The sequence below is a fragment of the Citrus sinensis genome, chromosome 8, assembly GCF_022201045.2.
Source record: "Citrus sinensis cultivar Valencia sweet orange chromosome 8, DVS_A1.0, whole genome shotgun sequence".
NCBI classification, from domain to species: Eukaryota; Viridiplantae; Streptophyta; class Magnoliopsida; order Sapindales; family Rutaceae; genus Citrus; species Citrus sinensis.
In genome coordinates, this window is record NC_068563.1 from 28333465 (window position 1) to 28354536 (window position 21072).

Genomic DNA, 21072 nt, shown 5'->3' on the forward strand with positions numbered 1-21072 from the left:
AGGAATCATCCACCAACCTTCTACCATTGTGCGCATTATGTCTGCATAAAGGTCAAATATATGTGTCTAGACCAAACAAATCACCGAAAAAGAGACAAAAAGATAAAACACATTTCTATATTTATGGCATTTCAAATAAGGTTTAATGGTTGCATAACGTAACGCAACTTATCATATTTATGACATTTCAACTTATGATATTCTTCATTATTATAGCATAATATTAATTATGAGGGTAAATGTTTAATCTTTTTTTGTAGTAAATGGGGGTATAATTTCTCTTAATATTGGGATTAGCTATAATTTTTTATACAAACTATGGCCGCATAACAATACATCAATATTAGCTGAAAGTGATATAACTGTAATTTTTCAACCAACAAATATTATTATGCTAATTCTCTAATATAAAATAGTTTGAACGAAGAATTGTGACTCCATTATTGTTTTACTAAAAAAAATAATTTTGAAATAATGTATCATAAATTTTTAACTTAAGGATATGTATAAATTTATCTTCAAATTTTTATATTAAAAAAAAATTGATATCAATGTCTCACATTCCATTTATTCACTGTTTTCAACATATACAACTTATTTTACATTCCTAACTAAAACTAACAAACTCTTTTGGACGCAGTTACGCACTAAGCTACTTGGAGATGTTAAAAGGTGGGGCCCGACTAATCCAACGGCCGCAAACTTGTAAATCATAAAACCCAGAGAAAGATGACTAAACTCAGTAACTCGGAACCTAACTCACCGCGTGACTCACCTTCTCTTTCTTTTCTCTTTTCCACTCTCTCCCTTTCTCCACCTCTGCTCTCACTCACACACGCACGCACGCCTTCTCTTCTAAGAAGCCCTTTTCAGTCTTTTCACATCACCTCCTTCTCCTTCACCCCCCCTTAATCAGACGGTCCTCACTTCTCCACGTCACCTTCGTCTTCTTCATCATCATCATCATCATCAACAACAACAACAACATCATCGTTCCTCTTCTTATCTTATTCAACCGCCTCTCTCGCTCCCTCCCTCTTAGGGTTTCTTTCATTCACCAAAGCATAATTTAAAAAAGAAAAATTGAAATTTCATCTCACTCATTGACGTTTCGAATTTCATGCGGCGCTCGTCAATTTCTCCCGCTCTCTCGCAAACGAGGTACTTTTTTTTTTTCTAATCAGATTTTGGAATTATCGTTTGATATTTAATCTTCTCGCTTTGTCAATTTCGAAAATTTGAATTTTCTTTCTTGTTTTTGATTCAGTTACTCTTAGGAATTATAATTTTGGTGAATAAAAGGAGAGAAAGCTAGGGTTTGTTTGTCATAGTAATGGCGATAGAGAAGAATAATTTCAAGGTTTCACGTTTTGATTCGGAGTTTTCGCCGAATAGTAGAGGAACTATGTCTAGTGATGAGGATGAGCTTCAACGGCGAAGCTCAGCTGTTGACGAATTATCCGATGATGATGAATATGATGATGCGGATTCAGGTGCCGGTTCGGACGACTTTGATTTGCTTGAATTAGGGGAAACAAGGGCCGAATTTTGCCAAATTGGAAGCTTAACTTGTAGTGTTCCTTTTGAATTGTATGATCTTGCTGGTTTAGAAGATATATTGTCTGTTGATGTATGGAATGAGTTGTTGAGTGAGGAGGAGAAATTTGGATTAACTAAGTATTTGCCTGATATGGATCAAGACACGTTTATGCGGACATTGAAGCAGCTTTTTGAGGGCGACAATTTTCATTTTGGGAGTCCTATTAAGAAGTTGTTTGACATGTTGAAAGGGGGCTTGTGTGAGCCGAGGGTGGCACTTTATCGAGAAGGGTTGAATTTTTTTCAGAAGCGGCAACATTATCATCATTTAAGGAAGTATCAGAATGCTATGGTCATTAATCTTTGTCAGATAAGGGATGCATGGAGTAATTGTCGAGGCTATAGTATTGATGAGAAGCTTAGGGTTTTGAATATTATGAAGAGTCAAAAGAGTTTGATGTCTGAGAAGGTGGAGGATTTGGAGAGTGATTCATCAGGACAAGAGGTATCAGGTGATGGGTTCTGGAACAAAAAGGTGAAAGATGTGAAAGGTCTTCAGAAAATGCGGCATCACTCTCCATATGCTATGGGTTCGAATTTGGATTTTCCTTCACGACGACAGTTGATGGGGATGGAATCACTAAAATATGGGAAGCAAAATGCAAAGGGTATTCTGAAGACAGCTGGGTCAAAGACGCCTTCTGCCGGCCGCTTTCCTTCTGGTTATCATGCTATGGACATGAATTCTGGGCTGTATGGTTCAAGAGTAGCTCTTCATCGACAAAACAAAGCAACAGGATATGAGTCGGGGTCATCCCTTTGGAGAAGTAGTCAGTTCAATGTTGATGACGACGACAATGATGTTGAAGACCCATTATTTGGAACGGGTGCTCAAAGAAGTCGAAATGTTGCACGCGGTAATACTATGGATAAAAGTGGAGCTTCAAGAATGGGTTTGCCTATGCCCTTGAAGCGGGATTTACAGGTCTATGGTAAGAACAAGAATGTAACTCAGTTGTCAGATGGGAAAGTGTATTCAGGAAAGCCTTCTAATATGAGAACATCGTATGAATTTTCCAAAAAGGCAAAGTATCCTGAAAATCCCCACCAAACAGTTGGAGAGTACATGAAGTCTCTAAAAGGACGCGGTCAACAGCTACCAATGAAAGGAAGTCGACCCAACCTAACTGACAGTGCAGAACCTTTTTGGCAAAACAGAACCCAAGAAGTGGTGGACTTTCCTTTTAAATGTGATGACTGGAATGTTAGAAGCAAGAAATGGAAAGCAGGAAAAGAGTCTCCTGATCTCAATTTGAAGTCATATAAAGCTTCCTCACCACAGATGAATGATAGATACTTACATTCTGAGTTTAGAGTGAAGCCATCTCAGGAGAAGATAAGGGGAAATTTTGCACTGAACGGAGGACCAGATATGGCAGTGTTGAAAGGTAATAGATTGCTTGTTAGAAATGAAGAAACAGAATCAGACTCATCTGAGCAATTTGATGATGATGAGTATGATGATGATGATGATAGCAATCCTTTGATTAGAAGCAAGTTTGCCTACCCCAGTGGTATAGTGGAAGGATCTCGATCTTCTTTGTTGAAGCCTAGTATGGATGCTAAGAAGACCAAATTTTTAAAGAAAGACATTCAAGAGAATGCACGGGTTCTCGATGGAATAAAAAACTCTTCCATGACAATGGGTGGCTTTGGTGAGCCTGCACGAATGTCGAGAATGGAAAACTACACTTTCAAAGCAAAACAGAAGGGTAAAATGCGTGATAGCAGTCCCTCGCACAACTCTGCTTCTAGAGTTTTGGAAGATAACTCTCTCTCAGGCATGGGCAAATTTAAAGCCGATGGTGATAGGAAACAAATTTACAAAATGGGCAAGAATGCCCAACTACGGGGGGAAGCTGGGGAAAGGATGCACTTGTCTTCTTTAAAGGCCTTTTCTACTGAGAGAAAGCAGAAGGCAGAACTTGCCCTTGAATACGTTGTTGATGAGGAGGATGATTTGCTTGACAGACGACCGTTGGTAAATGGTAGCAGACAGGACCGAGGGGGGAAGAAAGGTCATACTATTGAAGGATATGCTAAGGATCGTCGTGAAAGATCTGAGGCTTCATTACAAGAATGCAAATTGATGACGAAGAAGAGAAAAGCAAAGGAGGATGTGATGGAAGTGGCAGGAAGAGATAAAGATCAGCTGCAAATTGATGATGCCCCTTTCTTGAAAAAGAAGGGAAAAAGGAAAATAGAGGCAGATCATGGTACTCCAGATATGGAAACTTCTCAACCACTGCTTGCAGAAACAGTAGCTGCAGATGTGGAGCTGGAAACTAAACCCCAGAAAAAGCCATTTACTTTGATTACACCAACAGTTCATACGGGCTTCTCATTCTCCATCATTCATCTTCTTTCAGCAGTCCGCATGGCGATGATTACTCCGCTTACGGAAGATTCATTAGAGGTTGAAAAAACTAGAGAGGAGCAGAGAAAAGAACAAGAAGGTGAAGTCAATGGGGTGGTTACTAATGAGAATGCAGATGTCAATAACACAGATCTTGCTGGGCAAGGAAAGTTGCCTTCTCTTACTGTACAGGATATTGTGAATCGTGTGAGATCAAGCCCTGGAGATCCTTGTATTCTTGAGACACAAGAACCACTCCAGGATTTGGTCAGAGGAGTTCTAAAGATATATTCATCAAAAACAGCACCTCTAGGGGCCAAAGGCTGGAAGGCACTTGTGGCCTATGAAAAATCTACAAAAAGTTGGTCCTGGATTGGTCCAGTTTCCCATGGCTCAACTGATCATGAGATGATTGAGGAGGTGACTTCTCCTGAAGCTTGGGGTCTTCCTCATAAAATGCTTGTCAAGTTAGTTGATTCATTTGCTGGTTGGCTGAAGAGTGGTCAAGAAACCCTTCAACAGATAGGAAGCCTTCCTGCACCGCCTGCATCATTGCTGCAGTTCAACCAGGATGAGAAAGATAGATTCAGAGACCTAAGAGCTCAGAAGAGCCTTAATACCATCAGCCCAAGTACTGAAGAAGTAAGAGCTTATTTCCGTCGGGAAGAAGTTCTTAGATACTCCATCCCTGATAGGGCCTTCTCCTACACAGCTGCTGATGGCAAAAAATCCATTGTTGCTCCTCTGAGGAGGTGTGGTGGTAAGCCAACTTCTAAAGCCCGTGACCATTTTATGTTGAAACGTGATCGACCACCGCATGTTACAATTCTTTGTCTTGTGAGAGATGCGGCTGCCAGATTGCCTGGAAGTATTGGCACTAGGGCAGATGTTTGTACTTTAATACGAGACTCTCAATATATTGTAGAAGATGTGACTGATGCACAAGTTAATCAAGTTGTAAGTGGAGCCTTGGACCGCTTGCATTATGAACGTGATCCATGTGTACAATTTGATTCAGAGCGGAAATTGTGGGTATATTTACATAGAGAAAGAGAAGAAGAAGATTTTGAGGACGATGGCACTTCATCTACAAAGAAATGGAAGAGGCAGAAGAAAGATCCTGCTGAACAATCTGATCAGGCAGCAGTAACAGTGGCTTTCCATGGGACTAGCGATCAGGCTGGAGTTGAGTTGGCCTCTGATAACAATGTTGAGCCACCATGTGTCGATGATGATAAGAAAGAAAATGCAGAGGACAATGTTGATAATAATGGTTCTGAACAGGGGAACATGCATCAAGGTGATCCAATGGCTTGGGAGGAGGCTCTCAACTTAAATCCTGTGCCTGAGGACAAGTTGCTATGCCAAGAAAATTCCACAAATGAAGAGTTTGATGATGAAGCATTTGGGAGAGAAAGGCCAGTTGGACTTTTAAGTGCAAGCTTGTTGTGATGGAAGGTAGTTTTCAATATCATCGTGCCTTTTAATGCTTTTGTTGGCTTATAACTTGAAATGATTTTCAGATGGTTTAGACATCATTTCATTATTTTTCCAAATCTCTGCGGCTCTGCCTCATGAAAGAAACTTGTGATGGTGTGGTCACAGGACACTGATTCTGCATTAGGTTTAGGCTCTAGTGAGGTTGACTTGAGACTTATTGTTGATTGGATCTTTATATCCCTTCTCCAATTTGTTCCAACACTGATAAAGTTTGACTTGTTGATGCTCCTCGACATATTTTGTTTTGTTCTTTACATGATTTTATTTTAATTACTTAAAAAGCATTTTAGTCCACGGCTCGGGGGTTTTCTAACAACGAATACGGATGTTTTGCAGGCTCAAAGGTCCACCTATTAGAAGGCGGGACACTGCAGTTGATGTGCTTTGTAGATTGAAGGTTACAATTTTACATGTATATTGGTTCAATGCGAAAGTAGAATAGATAGTGATCTTCTAGAGCCCAAGAATATGTTTATATACAGGTGGATACAATCATTCTGCATCCCATGAATAACGCCTTTTTGTTTCTTAATATTATATTTTTTGATCAGTTGGTAATATAGTTCATTTCGTCCATTGAACGAGCTAAATCTATAACTTTGTGCATTATATATATAATGATACATCTTACAACCGACGTGGGAATGCTTTTTTTTTTTTTTAAAGCTATAATGCAATATCACGTTGATATTTCGTGCAACATGGATATTAATATATGTAATAATATTTTATATCATTATTTATATTATTATTAATTTTAAATTAATATTATTTAATGTTATTAATATTTAAGTATTTATTATTAGTTCTATTAAATTATTAAATAAAAATCAGTTTTTATATATTAATTATTGAAATATAATTAAATAATATAATATAATATTTTTGTTTTTGTAAATTGTAGTAAATAATAATCAAATTTTATATTAATAATTATAATGTAATATTTATTTTTTAATATAATTAATAAAAAATAATTATAAACTTTAGTAATTTACATTATAATATAAAAAAATAAAATAAATATAATATTAAGTTAGAAACTTATTTTTATTTGTTACAATATAAAAAAATAAAAAATAAAGTTAATGAGGCAAACTGCAGCATTAGGCAAACCCTATGCCCAGTAGTGAGTGCTGAGTGGTGCTATTAGCTCCCCTCGGAAGTCATCAATAATGGGTGAAAATAAGTATTTTCGGAAATGTATTTAAATTTCTAAATAAAATAATGGGTGAAAATATTTTAATTTACTCTTTATGCACCATATTCAACTAATTTTTTATTATTAAATTAGCTTTTAGCAAAATTGGTGTGAATAATTTTTAACTGAAAGAGATTATGTTATTACAGATTTAGGGGTGCCAGTAACCCTACTCCCCCTCAATATATGTCAAGGATGTGGTGTTCGAGTCCCTATGAGATTTATTTTCTTAAATTTTAGTATAGGTAGATCGTGGAAATGGATTTTGGAGTTTAATACTTGGTAGACGTCTATTTAGATTTCTAGTAGAATTGTAACATGTCTTGTTAATAATTTCTTAAAAAATAAATAAATAAATAGTGTATGAAGTACCGTTTTAGGGCTAAATTTTTTGAATCATTTTTTGGTAATCCGTACGCTGATTGTCTTTTTCATTTTTTTCTTTTGTCCGCCGGTAACCTTGGCACAGAGCAGGACCACAGATTCAGTTTGGCTTTGGCCACTGCATTACAATTTACAAATCATTATGGTGAAACATCGAAAACGATCATAAAGCATTCAAAATATGCACGGTGACTTGGTGACAGCCCCAGTACATGATACTATATAAATTAATACAAACCGAAGTAGACAGTGAGTGAGCAAAAAAAAAATTAAAAAATTAAAAAAAATGTATTATATATTCTTCGCATCCCGTGATATTTCTTTGAACAAACAATAAATGAATAAGATGGCGAGAATTTCATTCATATTTGATCCTTATATTCTTTCTGTACACACTCATACCACTATAGCTAATCTATTCCCCTCACTTTAGTTAATAGCAGTGAGAGGAACTCTGGAGTCCCGCAAGGACTGGGCAGCCTCATATGCCCCCACAATGTGTTTCAAATCTCCATTTGCTTGCTTGGAAGATTTGACATCCCAGAATGACCTCAATAGTTCCTCAAAAGCGGGGGTTCTTAGTTCTTCAATAGATGCCATGCTCGGAAGATTAAATGACCTCTTTCTCGGTGTTGAACAAGATGGTTCGTCCACCTGTTAGTTATTGAGGGTTGAAAACACAGTAAGAGATCAGAGTAAATAGATGAACACACAAATGAAGCATTATGAAGAATATGCAGAGATTGCTTTGTGCTAATTCTCGCAACAAGAACAATGCAAGTTCCGCATTCTTACCATGTATTCATTCAGAAGACATTTTCCTGCATTTTCTGTAATTTCTACAATCTTGTGGTAGTGACCACCCTTCAATTCTCTCAAATCACCACAACAAGGAACAATCATGGAATTGAGATTTGCACATGCGTCTTGGTCAAGTTGCAATGAATCTGCAAGTATTCGATTAGTTTGGTTAAAGGTGCAATATAAATCAGGTCCATAGTAAGTTGAAACCTAACTACAAGAGAATCAAGATACTGACAGTCAATAGATGTAAGAAGATTGCTGTCTGCAACATCTGCATCTTGGAGCGCAGTTGACACAGCAGAAGAAAACCGAGCATGTATGTTCTGATTGGCTTCCATTCCTCCTCTGGTGAAAGAACCCAAAAAAAAAAAAAAACACATAAATCATCGTGATTGGGAAACTTTTATGATATTCCTGTAAAGAACATACCTAACAATGGAATCTACAGCAGCAACATTGTTCTTTTCCAGATTGAGCAAGGACTCTTGGGCAGTTCTCCACTGTTGTGCACCCATTTTTGCTTGCTTCAAACTGCAGGGGTTGATTCAGTAAAGAATACATAGAAGCAGTATATGTGTAACCAGACCAAAAGGTGTGAATAATTGATTAAACCTAATCCAATCCATACCAGTTTTGCAGGACCACTTCCAGATCTTTCTTTCCATTTTCTACAGCAGAAGTATCCTCAAGATAGTGGGATTCTGTTTTATTCATATGTGCACTCCACTCTGCTTTAACTGAAAAAGTGGAATCTTGCATGGTTGACATTTCTTTCTGTAGTTGGCTGGTTCTGCTGGATGCACTCTCACGGAGATCTTGCACTGCCATTTGGACCTAAAAAACGAACGTAGAAAGTTATACTTGGGGCAAATTTTCTTGGGAAATCAACACGTGAATAACAACTATTATAAGTAACAGGTACCAGCTGTTTCTTCCTGGCGTTTGAACTAGCAAGCAGTTCTGCAACTTTTTCCAACAATTGTCTTTCTTCGATGGCAGCAGACTCCTACAGGCAACAATTTAAAGAAATTTAATTTTCACATAGGTCTTAACATAGATTCAAGCATTTTAATCAAGCACCACCATGCACCTCAAACTTCTTTTCAAATTCAAACAATTTCTGATCATTGACTGTCTGTGCTTCTTCCACAATTTTGGTCAGATTGGATGCATGCATGTCTAGGGTCTTGAAAAAGTTTACAGTTACTTTAGAAACTGATCTAGCATTTTCCACAGCTCTGGAATGTGCCTGCATTCAGTATCAATAGAAACACATAGACAAAGAGTGAGAATAATTCAGACCCCTCTAAATGGTAGTCAATCAAAAAATGAAAGAGCAGATTACACACCTCACGCTGTTGTTGTGCATATGCGGTTAGTTTCTCCTCTTGCTTGTAAAGACTACTTTGAAGATCATTTAGTAATGAATCAGCTTCTGAAGCAATTCCTTTGAAGAGCTGATCCATTTAAGTTGAGGTCAGATGCAGCAAAATCGAAAGAGAGGGTTCATTTTAAACTATTATTAGGTAAAGGTTACTAACATCTTCAAGTGCATGTGAATGTTTAGAAACTTCAGAATTTAAATCACCAAATGTTGACCGAGAATTTCCATCGAGCTCCCCAGCTATTCCATCCAAAGCTTTGATACCAGAACCATACATGGCCTTTAACTTTCCTAACCTTCCTCGAAGTTCTTCAGTAGCCTTTAAGACACAGAAAAAAATAAAAATTTCATAGACTGAAAATTCAGGCTGAAAACATATAAAGCTATCACTTAGATTTTACCTCAGCCTTTGTTGATACAAAGGATTGCATATCTTCCTCCATATCTTTCAGTTGCTGTTCTTGTTGAGTCACAGAAGTAGCCACCGTCTTATGCAAGATTTCAAGCTGCTGTGTTAGTTGGGATTGGAACATTTGTATAAGTATTCTGTTCCCCTCCTCAATTTTATCCTTCCTCTCTGAAAAGCAACCGTGATGAACAATAATTCACCATTAGTTTTGTGGAAAATAGTAGTTAAAACAGAATTCACTTCCAAAAAATTACAAACCAATCTTGGCAAACAAATTGGACACATCTGATGCAGCATTCTCTAGCTCTGTACGAAGCTCGATCGCTCGCTCAACAAGTGCTTTTTCTGAAAATTAGCAATCAATGTCGTTGTCAGAAAACCAGTGGCAATTATATAGATAAAAAATACAACAGCCACAACTAAATAAACCTAAAATTGGCATGCAAATGAATTTGGAATCCCTATACGTGCTGGTTAATTAATCATATTCTCATAATGAAAACTGTCTACCGTGGAGAATAACAAATGTATGTTTCTACAAGGCATAATCTGAAAAGAGTGAAGCATAAACCAATGTAACATGAAGGTAAGAGTAGAAATCTGGCCTAAACCTATGTCCTAAATATATTTATGCATGCATTTCCAACAATTCCATATTGTACAGAAAGAGAAGAGAGAAATGACTGTGAAAACTTCCTGCTGAAGCTCGAGACACTAACCAGATTTTAGGAGATTGGCTATCAAAAAATCTTTTTCTTTAATTGTTGCATTTGCCTGCCTATGCTTTTCTTCAAGATCAGACAGCGCATGTTCAGTTTCCTCAAGCTTTTTCTGAAGTTGAGTAATGAGCAATATTAGTTATTGCACCTTATATGAGCAGGAAACAAGGAAGTGTACATTAACAACAAAATTGGAACTTAACCACCGAAAAGTATAATACCTCAGTTTTCTCAAGTTTCTCACTCAGCTCTGCAGTCAAAAGTAGCTGAGAATTGTAGAGTTCCTGAAGCTCCATCAGTTGCTGCTCACAGGTCATGATAAAATAGTTACTTCCACTCCAAGATGACAACTTCGAAACAACTGCAAAGATATATAATCTTGAAGAAATGTACCTTGTCCTTGGATTCTGATTCAAGTTCCATGCGCTCTATTTTTTCGGCCATTGCCTGGATTGTAAAACAGAGGTAAATATAATTAATTAACAATTTCTGAATCCAACGCAAGACTAAGGAAATGGATTTCATCATCCAATGATAAGAAAAGAATTAAACCTTCTTCTCAGCTTCTTCTTGAAGATAACGATCTCTTGGTATGTAGATTCCATTCTTCTCTCTTGCAGCATATACCTCTAGTTGAACATAAAAAAAAAAATAGCTCGTTATTGGGAACCACCTAACCACCGAGAGAGCTATTAATTTATGTCTTTGCATAAAGTAGTATGAAGCAGTCAACTACCTTGTTTCAGTCTGTCAATTTCAGAGTACAGATCCTTGATCATTGCAGATTTCATCATCTTTTGATTAATCTGAAATGGCAACCAACAACTTAAACCATTAGAGCAGCTTCCAAGAAAAGATAATTCAACTTCACATTATTAGAACGGGTTAATTAGAAAGGGTTACACTGGGAAAAAAAAAAGGAAAAAGTTGCTAAAAGCAGTATACGTATCAAAATTAGAATTACTTACCTCTGGTTTGTTCTTGATATTTTTGGCACGGTGTGCATAGTCTAGAGTGCTGAGAGTTTCTTCCAAGCAGTGGATTGAAGGCGATACTGTGGCAATAATGCAGGTCTTTGTTTTCCCTCCCAAGGAATCTCTCAATAATCTTGTTAGTTTACTATCCCTGGATTTTGTAACAAACAATTTTCCCTGATCTCACTTGCAGGATTGTTCACACAGCCAAGCAACTAATTGGAATTTAGCTTAATAACTACAATTATTACCGGTAAGGAACATGGCCAGAGTGCTCGACAAGAGCATTGATGACACGACCAAGTGTAAGCAAGCTTTTATTTATCTCCCCAGCTTCCCTTGCCCTACCCTGAAAAAAGTGATTTCCAGAATCAATGCACTGAAGGAATTAAGAAAATGAGTAGCACAATCTTCTAGAAAATATAATGGCAGTAGTATTCAAATAGTCATTGAACAAGAGGTCGGGGGTTTGAACCCCACTCACATGGGCGGGCAGGGGATTGGGTTATCATTAGGCTAAATGAAAATTAAAAAGATGTGTGTGTTCACTATGTTGTACCTCCCTTGCACCAGAACGTGAAATATTCTCAGAACCAGCAAGGTCGACAAGATTAAGCTTTCCACATTTGATCATTTCTTCCCCCTCTGGAGTACACTCCTTTATGTGGATTGTGATTGAAAATATCGAGTGAGAACGACTGCTTTGTTTGTTAAGAAGAGTCTCGGCGGTACGTCTTTTTGCAGAACCTTTTTCTAAGATTTTGTAAATTTCATCTGCGGTAGTCACAATCTCTTCTTCCAAACCTCTAACAAAAACACCACCTTTTCCATCTTCCATAAGAGCTATGGGTTTCTTGGATTTATCATCTACAAATTTTGAAGTTTCCTCTAGGGCCAAAAGATCTGATATCTCCTCATTATACAGCTCTAAAAAAGTAACTTTCATACTGTACTCAGCATGCTGAGCTTCCAGTATATCAAAAATTTGTTTTACAGCTCTCGGGATAACACCTGCATCACTTGGAAATTCCCCATTCTGCAAAAAGCAAAGAATTCAATAAAAAATTATACATTCAAACCCCAAAAAATAATTATTTAAATCGACGTCTTTTGGCAGAAATTTGACCTTCTTCCTTGCCCCTCCTTCCATTGTGTATGTTTTCCCTGTTCCAGTCTGACCATAGGCAAAGATAGTGCAGTTATAGCCCTCAAGAACTTCATACACAATAGGTGACACAGCCAGATCATACAAGTGTTTTTGTTGCGATGTTGGGCCAAACACCTAATAAAAAATTTTCAATACATAAACCATATCATACTAAGAATCAAAAAACCAACTGCAGTGCACAATCACATGAAAAATTCAACAGCCATTTGGTAAGTAAAACCCATTATTTTATTATGTTCCTTAAGTTTCAATAAAAGAATACAAACCCTATCAAAAAGAAAGGTTCTGTCAATCTGCTTGTTGGCAATATTCTGAACAGCAGCAACTTCTCTTCTATTCTCATTACAAGAAATCACAACAGGCGTGTGAACCCTCATCTCGTCCTCACTCAATGGCCTACAAATTCATAACCCAACACCAACAACAACAACAAAATGAGCTCAGCCGTAAACAAAATACGGACCAAATTACCAAATAAAACAACACATAAAACTGAAGACTTTTAATCTAACAAGCTAACCTGCAGCGCACGATGACCTGTACATTGACACCCTTATCTTTATCATGTTTACTTGAGTTAGAATCATTGGATCGCAGATCTCGCGCAGATTTGTCACTTGAACGCGGCGTCTGCGATGGCGATAATGATACTAAACCTCCCCTTCTTTGATTAGAATCCATATTTTCCTCTCCACTTGTCTCTGCTGAGTCAGTTAAGAACTCACTGAGTCAGCTCAATTCATAACCCAAGCGGAAAAAAATTTCATATTAATAATAATTAAAAATAAACACATATTCACATATATTTAAACAATGGGAAAAACAACAAGAGAGAAAGAATTAACAAAAAAAAAAATTAGCTGCATTGCTCAGTATCGATAATCAACAATCTTAATATTTTTTTTATTTTTTACTCGAAGGAAGAACATGCGCAACTCACTGAGTCAACTCGGCTTGAATGGAGCCGCAACAAGGAGAGATCAAACAAAAGAAACAGATCGTATAAATACAATGTGAAATAATGAATTCAGTTGAAATAAATTCATAAATGATTAGATCAGCACAGCCAATCGATCAACTCGAAACGAATGAGAGAAAATGAAACTTCAAATTATAAAAAAAATAAAAAATAAATAAACTTACAGTGAATCAAAAAATGCCGGCGACTGAATATTTTAGAGGAGATTCTTTCAAACAATGGCGACAATTCTTTTAGAGAGGCAAACTGAGAAGAGGGAGAGCAAATCAGCAGAATGCCTGAGTTGCGTGAGTGAATCAATTCAACGTCGATTAATTTATTAATTTATTTCTACTTATATTTATACATATACATTAAGATTTAAGAGAGAGAAAGAGTCAAGAGCAAGAGCGAGAGAGAAGCTGAAACAAAAAAAATAAACGAAGATAATATAAAATGAAACGGATTTTGAAAATGTTTAATGCCGTTAAGCTGTTCTTTTTCTTTTTTTTTTCTTTTGAATGTGTGAATATGGAGGACGGCAATGACGGCGTTATCAGATCCGTTTATCGCAGTATCCGACCGTTATTAATGGACAAAAAAAGGAGCTTAAAGTTGATGATCTATCACGTACCGTGCGTACAATACTTTTTTCTCTATTTTTTTGAAATATTTTGAACGTGTTGACAAATTGACCTTGATTTTTCCACGTTATTACAATATTATCTCCTTCTCGCGTGTGATTAATAATGGCGGAGCATTAAGGCGTTTTTAATAAAAGTTTCGTGTGATTAAGATTTGCCCGATTTGGTAGGAAAATCAAAGAGCCCGGGTTCCTGTCTCGGTGGAAACGTGGGACCCGCGGCATGATGATGGTTTATTGTGCAATTGTTTTTTTTTATATTTGATAATTTTTTACCGGTTTATTATGGCGAGAATTTTAATTTTTTTTTTAAATGGAGAAATTTGGAAATTTGGAAACAATTACCAACTAATATTGACTTTTCGTTTATTTGGTTGGAGGATAATTTAAATCGGCAAAGGAGGGCAATTGTGAATTATTTTAATAGTTTTGTCCAAATTATAGATGGGGACAATAACTTGTACTCTTCTGAGGGTAATTATAAAATGCAAAAAAAAAAAAAAAAACTTTGCTCAACCAATTTTAACAAATAAACGTTCATTCTCTATCAAGAAAAATAAATAAATAAAGCTTCACTCTCTACATCAAATATGTATCGTCAACCATCCAAATAGAGTTGTTCTGATGCACAAATTGAATCCAAAATGTGTTAATATTTGATGATATTTTGGCACAAAATAGAAAAAAAGAACAATGGATAATAATTAAAGGAGGACACAGTGGGGTCAATGTGTGGTGGCAAAGTTGCCCCATGTGATGATAAAGAGTGATCAGTGATGTGAGAAGTGCACATGCCTGCCGTTGGGATGGTGTCATTGCTGTGTGATTATGTGATGTGCATTCCCTTATAAAGTTTTAATTTTTTGAAATAAAAGCAAAAAAAAAATCACTTGCTTTAGCCAAATGGGTCACCTAAAATTGACTAAATTTGCATGAAAAACTTCTAATTAACGCTGCCATGTTACAAAGTGAAAGTCATGTATCAGTTGATGTGAGGTTATGGCAAATTGACAATTATACATGAACCATTCTTAACTGAAAAATCTTGACATTTAAGTGAGTATCTCTGGCGAGTTGAGACTCAGCTAGCAGCATCCTTATCAACATGTAATTTTAATATGGGACAGCAAGCATTTTGTTTCTACAATGAAATGTGTTATATAATGCTTGTAAAGTTGGTAATGTCCTTGGCTAATGATATAAGTGACAACTTCATAAATAAAATTATCAAATACCCATTAATTTAACATGACCGTGGTTCTCCATTTTTTTCCCTTAAACTTGAAAACTATATGCAATAGATTTTATTTAAATTTGTGTGTGTGTGTGTGTATATTATATATATTAAAGATCAAGTTAGCTTAAAATTGTGTATTAACTATATAGCGAGCAGCAACACGTGAAAACTATCCGCTAGTTAAAGAATAAACCACCTCACGCATGCACACACGTGGATAGCAGTTCAAATCCAGACTATGCTACTTGATTTGTAGATATAAATATTAAAAAAGAAAGACCATTTTAATGATTATATTGTGAGCAACTTCTCTCATTAAATTCACTAATGATATAATCACCTAAAATATAAAAATAACATTACTCTAAAGACTAGCAGGCATAAGTTCATGACATATATAATTATCTTTAACAACTCTGCTTTTGACTGATCTTCTTCAACTAACTAATTCCAAACATGTGTAAGGTGTGTTTGGGATTGAGGTTGGGCACTTGGGCTGCTGTAAGCACTAAAGTATTTGGGAAGCACTAACCGTTGTACCTCGAATGTTATGTTGATATAATTTTTCACTTATATAATGAAAAATCTATTATATCTTTAATAATTTTATGAAAATTATTAGTTAAAATTTATATTCACTACATATTATTAATTTTTATTTTATAATTACAGTTTTTTTTTCCACAATAACTGTAGGTACAACATCTCATACCCGATACGACCATAGTAAGGGATAATAAACAACTTAGCCATTAATATAAATGATAACATATCTTTAACATGTTGAAGCCGATCAAGGACTCTACTTTTGACGTGTGGCCTCACATCTCACATGGGTTTCAGAAATTGCGGCACAAGTAATATTTGATCTTTTTCAAAGGACTGTGAAAAATGGCAGAAGCATAGCGGCTGCTACACAGAGAGTGGCAAAGGCAACACATGGTTCAGTGCGCACAGTGGAACTATTACTTGGAACACACTCTATGTATATGCTCCTGTTGGCGCTTTATTTCTTCACTTTCTTTATTAATCTTTGACGATTTTTTTGCTAGGCTGCTAGCTAGCTGTTAGTTGGTCTGGCGCAATCCAAGTTTACAATCAGATTTGAGATCTCAAAACTCAATTTTGTTATGGTCTATGTCCGATATCTCTGAAACAGGCCGAATTTTATTTTCAACAATTAATTTATCAGAAAAATCTTGTACATGGAAACTCATCATCAAACGATTTTTCAAACGTGTGAGAAAGAGTTAAGAGAGTGATTTATCACCCCAATTAGAGTTTACTGCAATATTCCATGTTGAAGACCTCAAATTTTTGCCTTTGAATTATTATTTGAGGACGTGAATAATTAATACGCATGATTGCGAGGGAGCAGTCATCTGGGTATAAGCACGACTGCAAAGTTTTATATGCTCTCTAATAAAGAAGAAACGAAACAAGAAAAAGAAGCAAATTAATAATCAACCCAACAGAGAACTCAGTAAAAACGAGAAAAATAAAAGAAAAAAAAGAAAAGAAAATGGGCGTTATAAGCATGTAATTGCTTGCAAAGGAAAAGTACAATGGCCCCATGCATGCTTTGAGGAAAAAAATCATCTTCACAGCTTAAAGCTTTTTGTACAGCACATCAGGCTATCATGATAGCCCATGTTACTCGGTTAAGTGGTCTCACATCAGCTCGAATGAGGAATCTCGCTTTGTCTTGGGTGATGAAGATAGAATTGCTTGACAAGCAAACATGAAATAATTAATTGCCTTGAATATTGGTGCAGGAAAAATATTGGGTAAATGGTGGTGTCTAGTCTTTTACGTGTATATATTTGTTCTTGCATGAGTGATGGATGTGTGCACCTAACAAGAATCCAGTAGATGAGAAAGTATATTACGAAAAGTAACTGATTAATTAAGACGTTCTCAATTAATCACGAGACCAAGTTTTGGACAAACGAATGAATTAATTCACAGTGTGTTTTGTTCATTGTGCATATGCAATTATGTATTGAGAAGAAGTCATTTGGTGTTGAAGATTCAGGCCTGCTTTTCTGGAAAATAAAGATAACATGTGGGTGGAAAAGGTAGCAGTTTGTTTGTAAGCAACAAAGAGAATCATTTGCTTGTTTTTGTTTGTTGAATGGTAGATGAGTCTTCAACTTAAGCTGCTTCTGCTCGCTGTAGCCTCAGCGTCACTGCAAGTGGGAATAAGGGCCCGTTTGGTTCTGATTTCCAGCAGTTGGGCTTCTTCTTTTTTTCTTCATCCATTTACAGATAATTAAAAAAAAATTTATGATTTAAAAATAATGTGCGCGTTTATTAACAGACGTGCAATTTAATTAAACAAATGAGAAGTTTTTATTAATAAATGTGCAAACCATATTTACTAAGTTTTTGAAGTTATATACTTCATAATTTTTAATAACTGTAGTAAAAACTGATATTGTTTAGATTTATTTTTTCTTCTTTTTTGTGTATCATAAATCTATGCACAAAACTTACAAATGCGCACATTTGCTTATAACATTAAAAAAATTTCAATTGTTTTTCTAAATTAATAAATTCTTTAATCCCTGTTCAGTTACCAGTTTCTAGACGTTAAAACGTGCATTTGCTTCTTTTCAGTGTTTTTTGTTGTATATTTAATAAAAGCACGAATTTCCAACAAAAAGAAAAGAAACATAAAAACTGACTAAAATTTGTATAGAAAGAAAAAAAAAAATTGATTGGCTAAACATTTGAAAAATAAAATTCTTTACAATTATTTTTTACCACATCTCTATCGACTTTCACTAGACAGATACGGGTCCTAAATCTAATTTTCATTTCTGGTTCCCGGCAACAAATGTGATTCTATGAACTGCGTCTCTACTTCCAGAACAAAAACAAAAAAAAAAAACTTTATGGCCCATTCGTAAAAGAAAGGCCCCATTTACATTACATGTCCACAAGTTTCAATTCAAGAAAAATAAGTTTCAATGTCGGTCCATATGATTTCTTCTATCGTAGAGCAGGCCCATATGTCGGGTTATTCGTATGTAATTTGCACGTCATCTCATCTTTTCAACTTCATTTATGCTGGAATGACCACATGACAACATTGACCGATTGATTGTGTTTCAAGCCGTATTTATTTTATTGGTCATTTGGATATGAATAGTGGAGGAGGAAGGATGTTAAAAAATTAATTTGAACTTTGCCGACACCCCACCTTTAATAATAATATTAATAAAAAAAACCGGTTCTTTATTTAAAAAAATCTCAAGTTTTTATTTTTATTTTTTTTTAATTACTGACTCTCTCAATTTTCTGTAACTTTGTTACTAACTCCCAATTTATGATATATGTAAAACTTAGAGTATTGCTAGTGAAAGACTTGGAGGTGCAACAGAGAAAGTTAAGAGGTTTCCAACAAAGAGTTTTTTTTTTTTTTTTATAATTTAAATTGTTAAGCCCCTCAAGTTTTTGTTATTGACTCTCAACTTATAATATATTATGTATCTTATGGTAAAAATTAGAGTGTCGTTAATAAAAAAAACAGAAAATTAGGGATTTCCAACAAAGAGTGTGGGGGCGTGGTACCAAATAATGCTTTTTTTTTTTTATCAGGATTCTCTCCTGATATGATTATGTTCTGAGCAAAAAACTCAATTACTGATTGGTTGTTAATAAATAAAAAAGTAAAAGAAGCTAAATCTTATCCATACACTACCACTAAAAGACACATAGTAAAAGATTCTTAAAAATTCAGTAATACTCAGATCAGGATTTGATCTTATTCCTTCTTTTTTTCCCTTTTTTTTGGGTATATAAATATTTATGCTGAAATCATGCTGATAAGGTTGCCAGCAGATGAATAAACCTAACTGGGCAGCTTGCTGCTTGGAACATTAAGAATCAAAAGATTCTAGGAGTCTTCTCACATGTGAATGTTTCCCAAATTAATTAAGACACCACACTGGTCAGATGAATTTTGTACCTTTGTTTTGTCTCTTTTGGAGAATTGCATTTGAACTGAGAGGCACAGCAACCGGCCAAGTTAGTATTCAACATAAGAAATTAAAATGATTCATTATGTGTTCAACAGTTGGCAACAAATAATAATAGACAAAACATGCAAAACAAGATCAATACGTTTTTAATTTCCACCACACAAGCAAGTAGATTTTTTTTTTCTTTATATTTTCTCCAATATGGACAGTTGATTGATCAAAAGCACATAATAAGTTATTTTCCAATAAGTTAACTTTCCCTGACCAAAACGGCACACAAACTTTACATGTCAGTTTTTACTTTTTAGCCCCTAAATGGTTGGTCCTCATCTGAAAATTTAGGACTATATAATAACATCAAGTTACACAATCATTTCACTCATAGGCTACAGCACGAATCTACTCTCGAATCATAACCAATGGCAATGAATCAAATCGTCTCCAAGCTTTTCATTTCCCTTGTCATTCTTCAAGCTGTTCTTTTCCCCTGTAATGTGTCATCAGCAAAAGCGGCTCCTGAAAGCTCCAACCTCTTCAGAGAGTACATTGGAGCTGAGTTTAATAACGTCAAATTCACTGACGTGCCCATCAACTCAAATGTTGAGTTCCACTACATTCTCTCATTTGCCATTGATTATGACACGTCAAGCTCTCCCTCCCCCACCAATGGAAAATTCAACGTCTTCTGGGACACCGGTAACCTCAGCCCCTCGCAAGTTTCCGCCATCAAGAATCGCCACTCCAATGTCAAAGTTGCGTTGAGCCTCGGAGGGGATAGTGTGTCCAGTGGCAAGGTTTACTTCAACCCTTCATCAGTAGACACTTGGGTGTCTAACGCGGTTGCTTCACTCACAAGTATCATCAAAGAATACAACTTGGATGGAATTGACATTGACTATGAACATTTCCAAGCCGATCCTAATACATTTGCTGAATGCATAGGGCGCCTAATTAAAACTCTCAAGAAAAATGGTGCCATCTCTTTTGCTTCAATCGCACCATACGATGATGACCAAGTTCAGAGCCATTACTTGGCCTTGTGGAAAAGCTACGGTGGCCTTATTGATTATGTCAACTTTCAATTTTACGCGTATGCTCAAGGAACCAGTGTGTCTCAGTTCATGGATTACTTCAAGACTCAGAGCTCCAATTACAAAGGCGGAAAGGTCTTGGTGAGCTTTATTAGTGACGGGAGTGGCGGTCTGGCTCCAGGTGATGGATTCTTCACTGCTTGCAGCAGGCTCAAGAGCCAGAAACAACTCCACGGTATTTTTGTTTGGTCTGCTGATGATTCAAAGAAAAATGGCTTCCGCTATGAGAAGCAATCACAAGCACTTTTGGCTGCTGCTCACTAGTATCATCTTCTTATACATATATATATTGGACCTGTGTTTGAGCTCTGTGTAGTGTGTACTTCCATATATGTATTGGACATTAGGGGTGTGTTTCAACGTACTTTCTTTATTTTCTAATGTTTATAAAATAAGTAGACGGTTTTATTTTTTTTCCTCTTTTCTTGTTTTTATTTTTTCAATTGCTTTTACACCCTTTATCCCTCTTAACTGGACTAGGCCAAATTTTTCTTCTAAAATGGACTCTCTCTCACTCAAATAAATACAGAAATATGAATGATGAATAAATTTTAACAACAAATGATGTAATTGAAAGCGTCATAAAATTCTTAACAGTGGATCCAAGCCCCTTCAAAAAAAAAAAATTATAATGAATATTTATTAAAAAAAGGGACAAA

General features: G+C 35.8%; 3 protein-coding genes across 4 annotated transcripts; 2 read left to right on the top strand and 1 right to left on the bottom strand.

Annotated features, from left to right (window-relative positions):
- The first annotated feature begins 726 nt into the window (after window positions 1-726).
- On the top strand, window positions 727-6031 carry LOC102612912 (uncharacterized). The gene is made up of 3 exons (XM_006488159.3): window positions 727-1161; window positions 1268-5413; window positions 5792-6031. Exon 2 carries the CDS (start codon window positions 1334-1336, stop codon window positions 5405-5407), a length of 4074 nt encoding a protein of 1357 aa, XP_006488222.1. The 5' UTR covers window positions 727-1161; window positions 1268-1333; the 3' UTR covers window positions 5408-5413; window positions 5792-6031.
- A 1343-nt stretch (window positions 6032-7374) lies between these two features.
- On the bottom strand, window positions 7375-13910 carry LOC102613213 (kinesin-like protein KIN-5D). 2 transcript variants are annotated; one of them, XM_006488161.4, is made up of 23 exons: window positions 13642-13910; window positions 13019-13199; window positions 12765-12894; window positions 12457-12612; window positions 11890-12366; window positions 11582-11679; window positions 11325-11481; window positions 11093-11162; window positions 10909-10985; window positions 10750-10803; window positions 10578-10658; window positions 10357-10468; window positions 9896-9982; window positions 9630-9805; window positions 9386-9547; window positions 9194-9301; window positions 8935-9093; window positions 8767-8850; window positions 8473-8678; window positions 8274-8375; window positions 8080-8189; window positions 7836-7987; window positions 7375-7694 (listed from the first exon to the last, which is right to left on the bottom strand). In XM_006488161.4, the coding sequence occupies exons 2-23, from the start codon at window positions 13177-13179 to the stop codon at window positions 7470-7472; spliced, it is 3144 nt and encodes a 1047-aa protein (XP_006488224.1). In that variant the 5' UTR covers window positions 13180-13199; window positions 13642-13910; the 3' UTR covers window positions 7375-7469. The 2 variants fall into 2 exon arrangements, with proteins under 2 accessions (XP_006488224.1, XP_006488223.1); XM_006488160.4 differs by having other exon boundaries at window positions 13019-13202.
- Window positions 13911-19633: 5723 nt separating this feature from the next.
- On the top strand, window positions 19634-20826 carry LOC102614102 (chitinase 2-like). The gene has a single exon (XM_006488164.3). The coding sequence runs from the start codon at window positions 19742-19744 to the stop codon at window positions 20675-20677; it is 936 nt and encodes a 311-aa protein (XP_006488227.1). The 5' UTR covers window positions 19634-19741; the 3' UTR covers window positions 20678-20826.
- Window positions 20827-21072: the final 246 nt, after the last annotated feature.

Bases quoted from the DNA above. Each gene is read 5' to 3' on its own strand.
- LOC102612912 (XM_006488159.3), top strand. From the start codon at position 1,334: ATGGCGATAGAGAAGAATAATTTCAAGGTTTCACGTTTTGATTCGGAG.
- LOC102613213 (XM_006488161.4), bottom strand. From the start codon at position 13,179: ATGGATTCTAATCAAAGAAGGGGAGGTTTAGTATCATTATCGCCATCG. The intron at 12,367-12,456 runs GTCAAATTTCTG...TGCTTTTTGCAG, and splicing joins AAGGAGGGGCAAGGAAGAAG to AATGGGGAATTTCCAAGTGA. The intron at 9,302-9,385 runs GTTAGTAACCTT...TAAATGGATCAG, and splicing joins ATTCACATGCACTTGAAGAT to CTCTTCAAAGGAATTGCTTC.
- LOC102614102 (XM_006488164.3), top strand. From the start codon at position 19,742: ATGGCAATGAATCAAATCGTCTCCAAGCTTTTCATTTCCCTTGTCATT.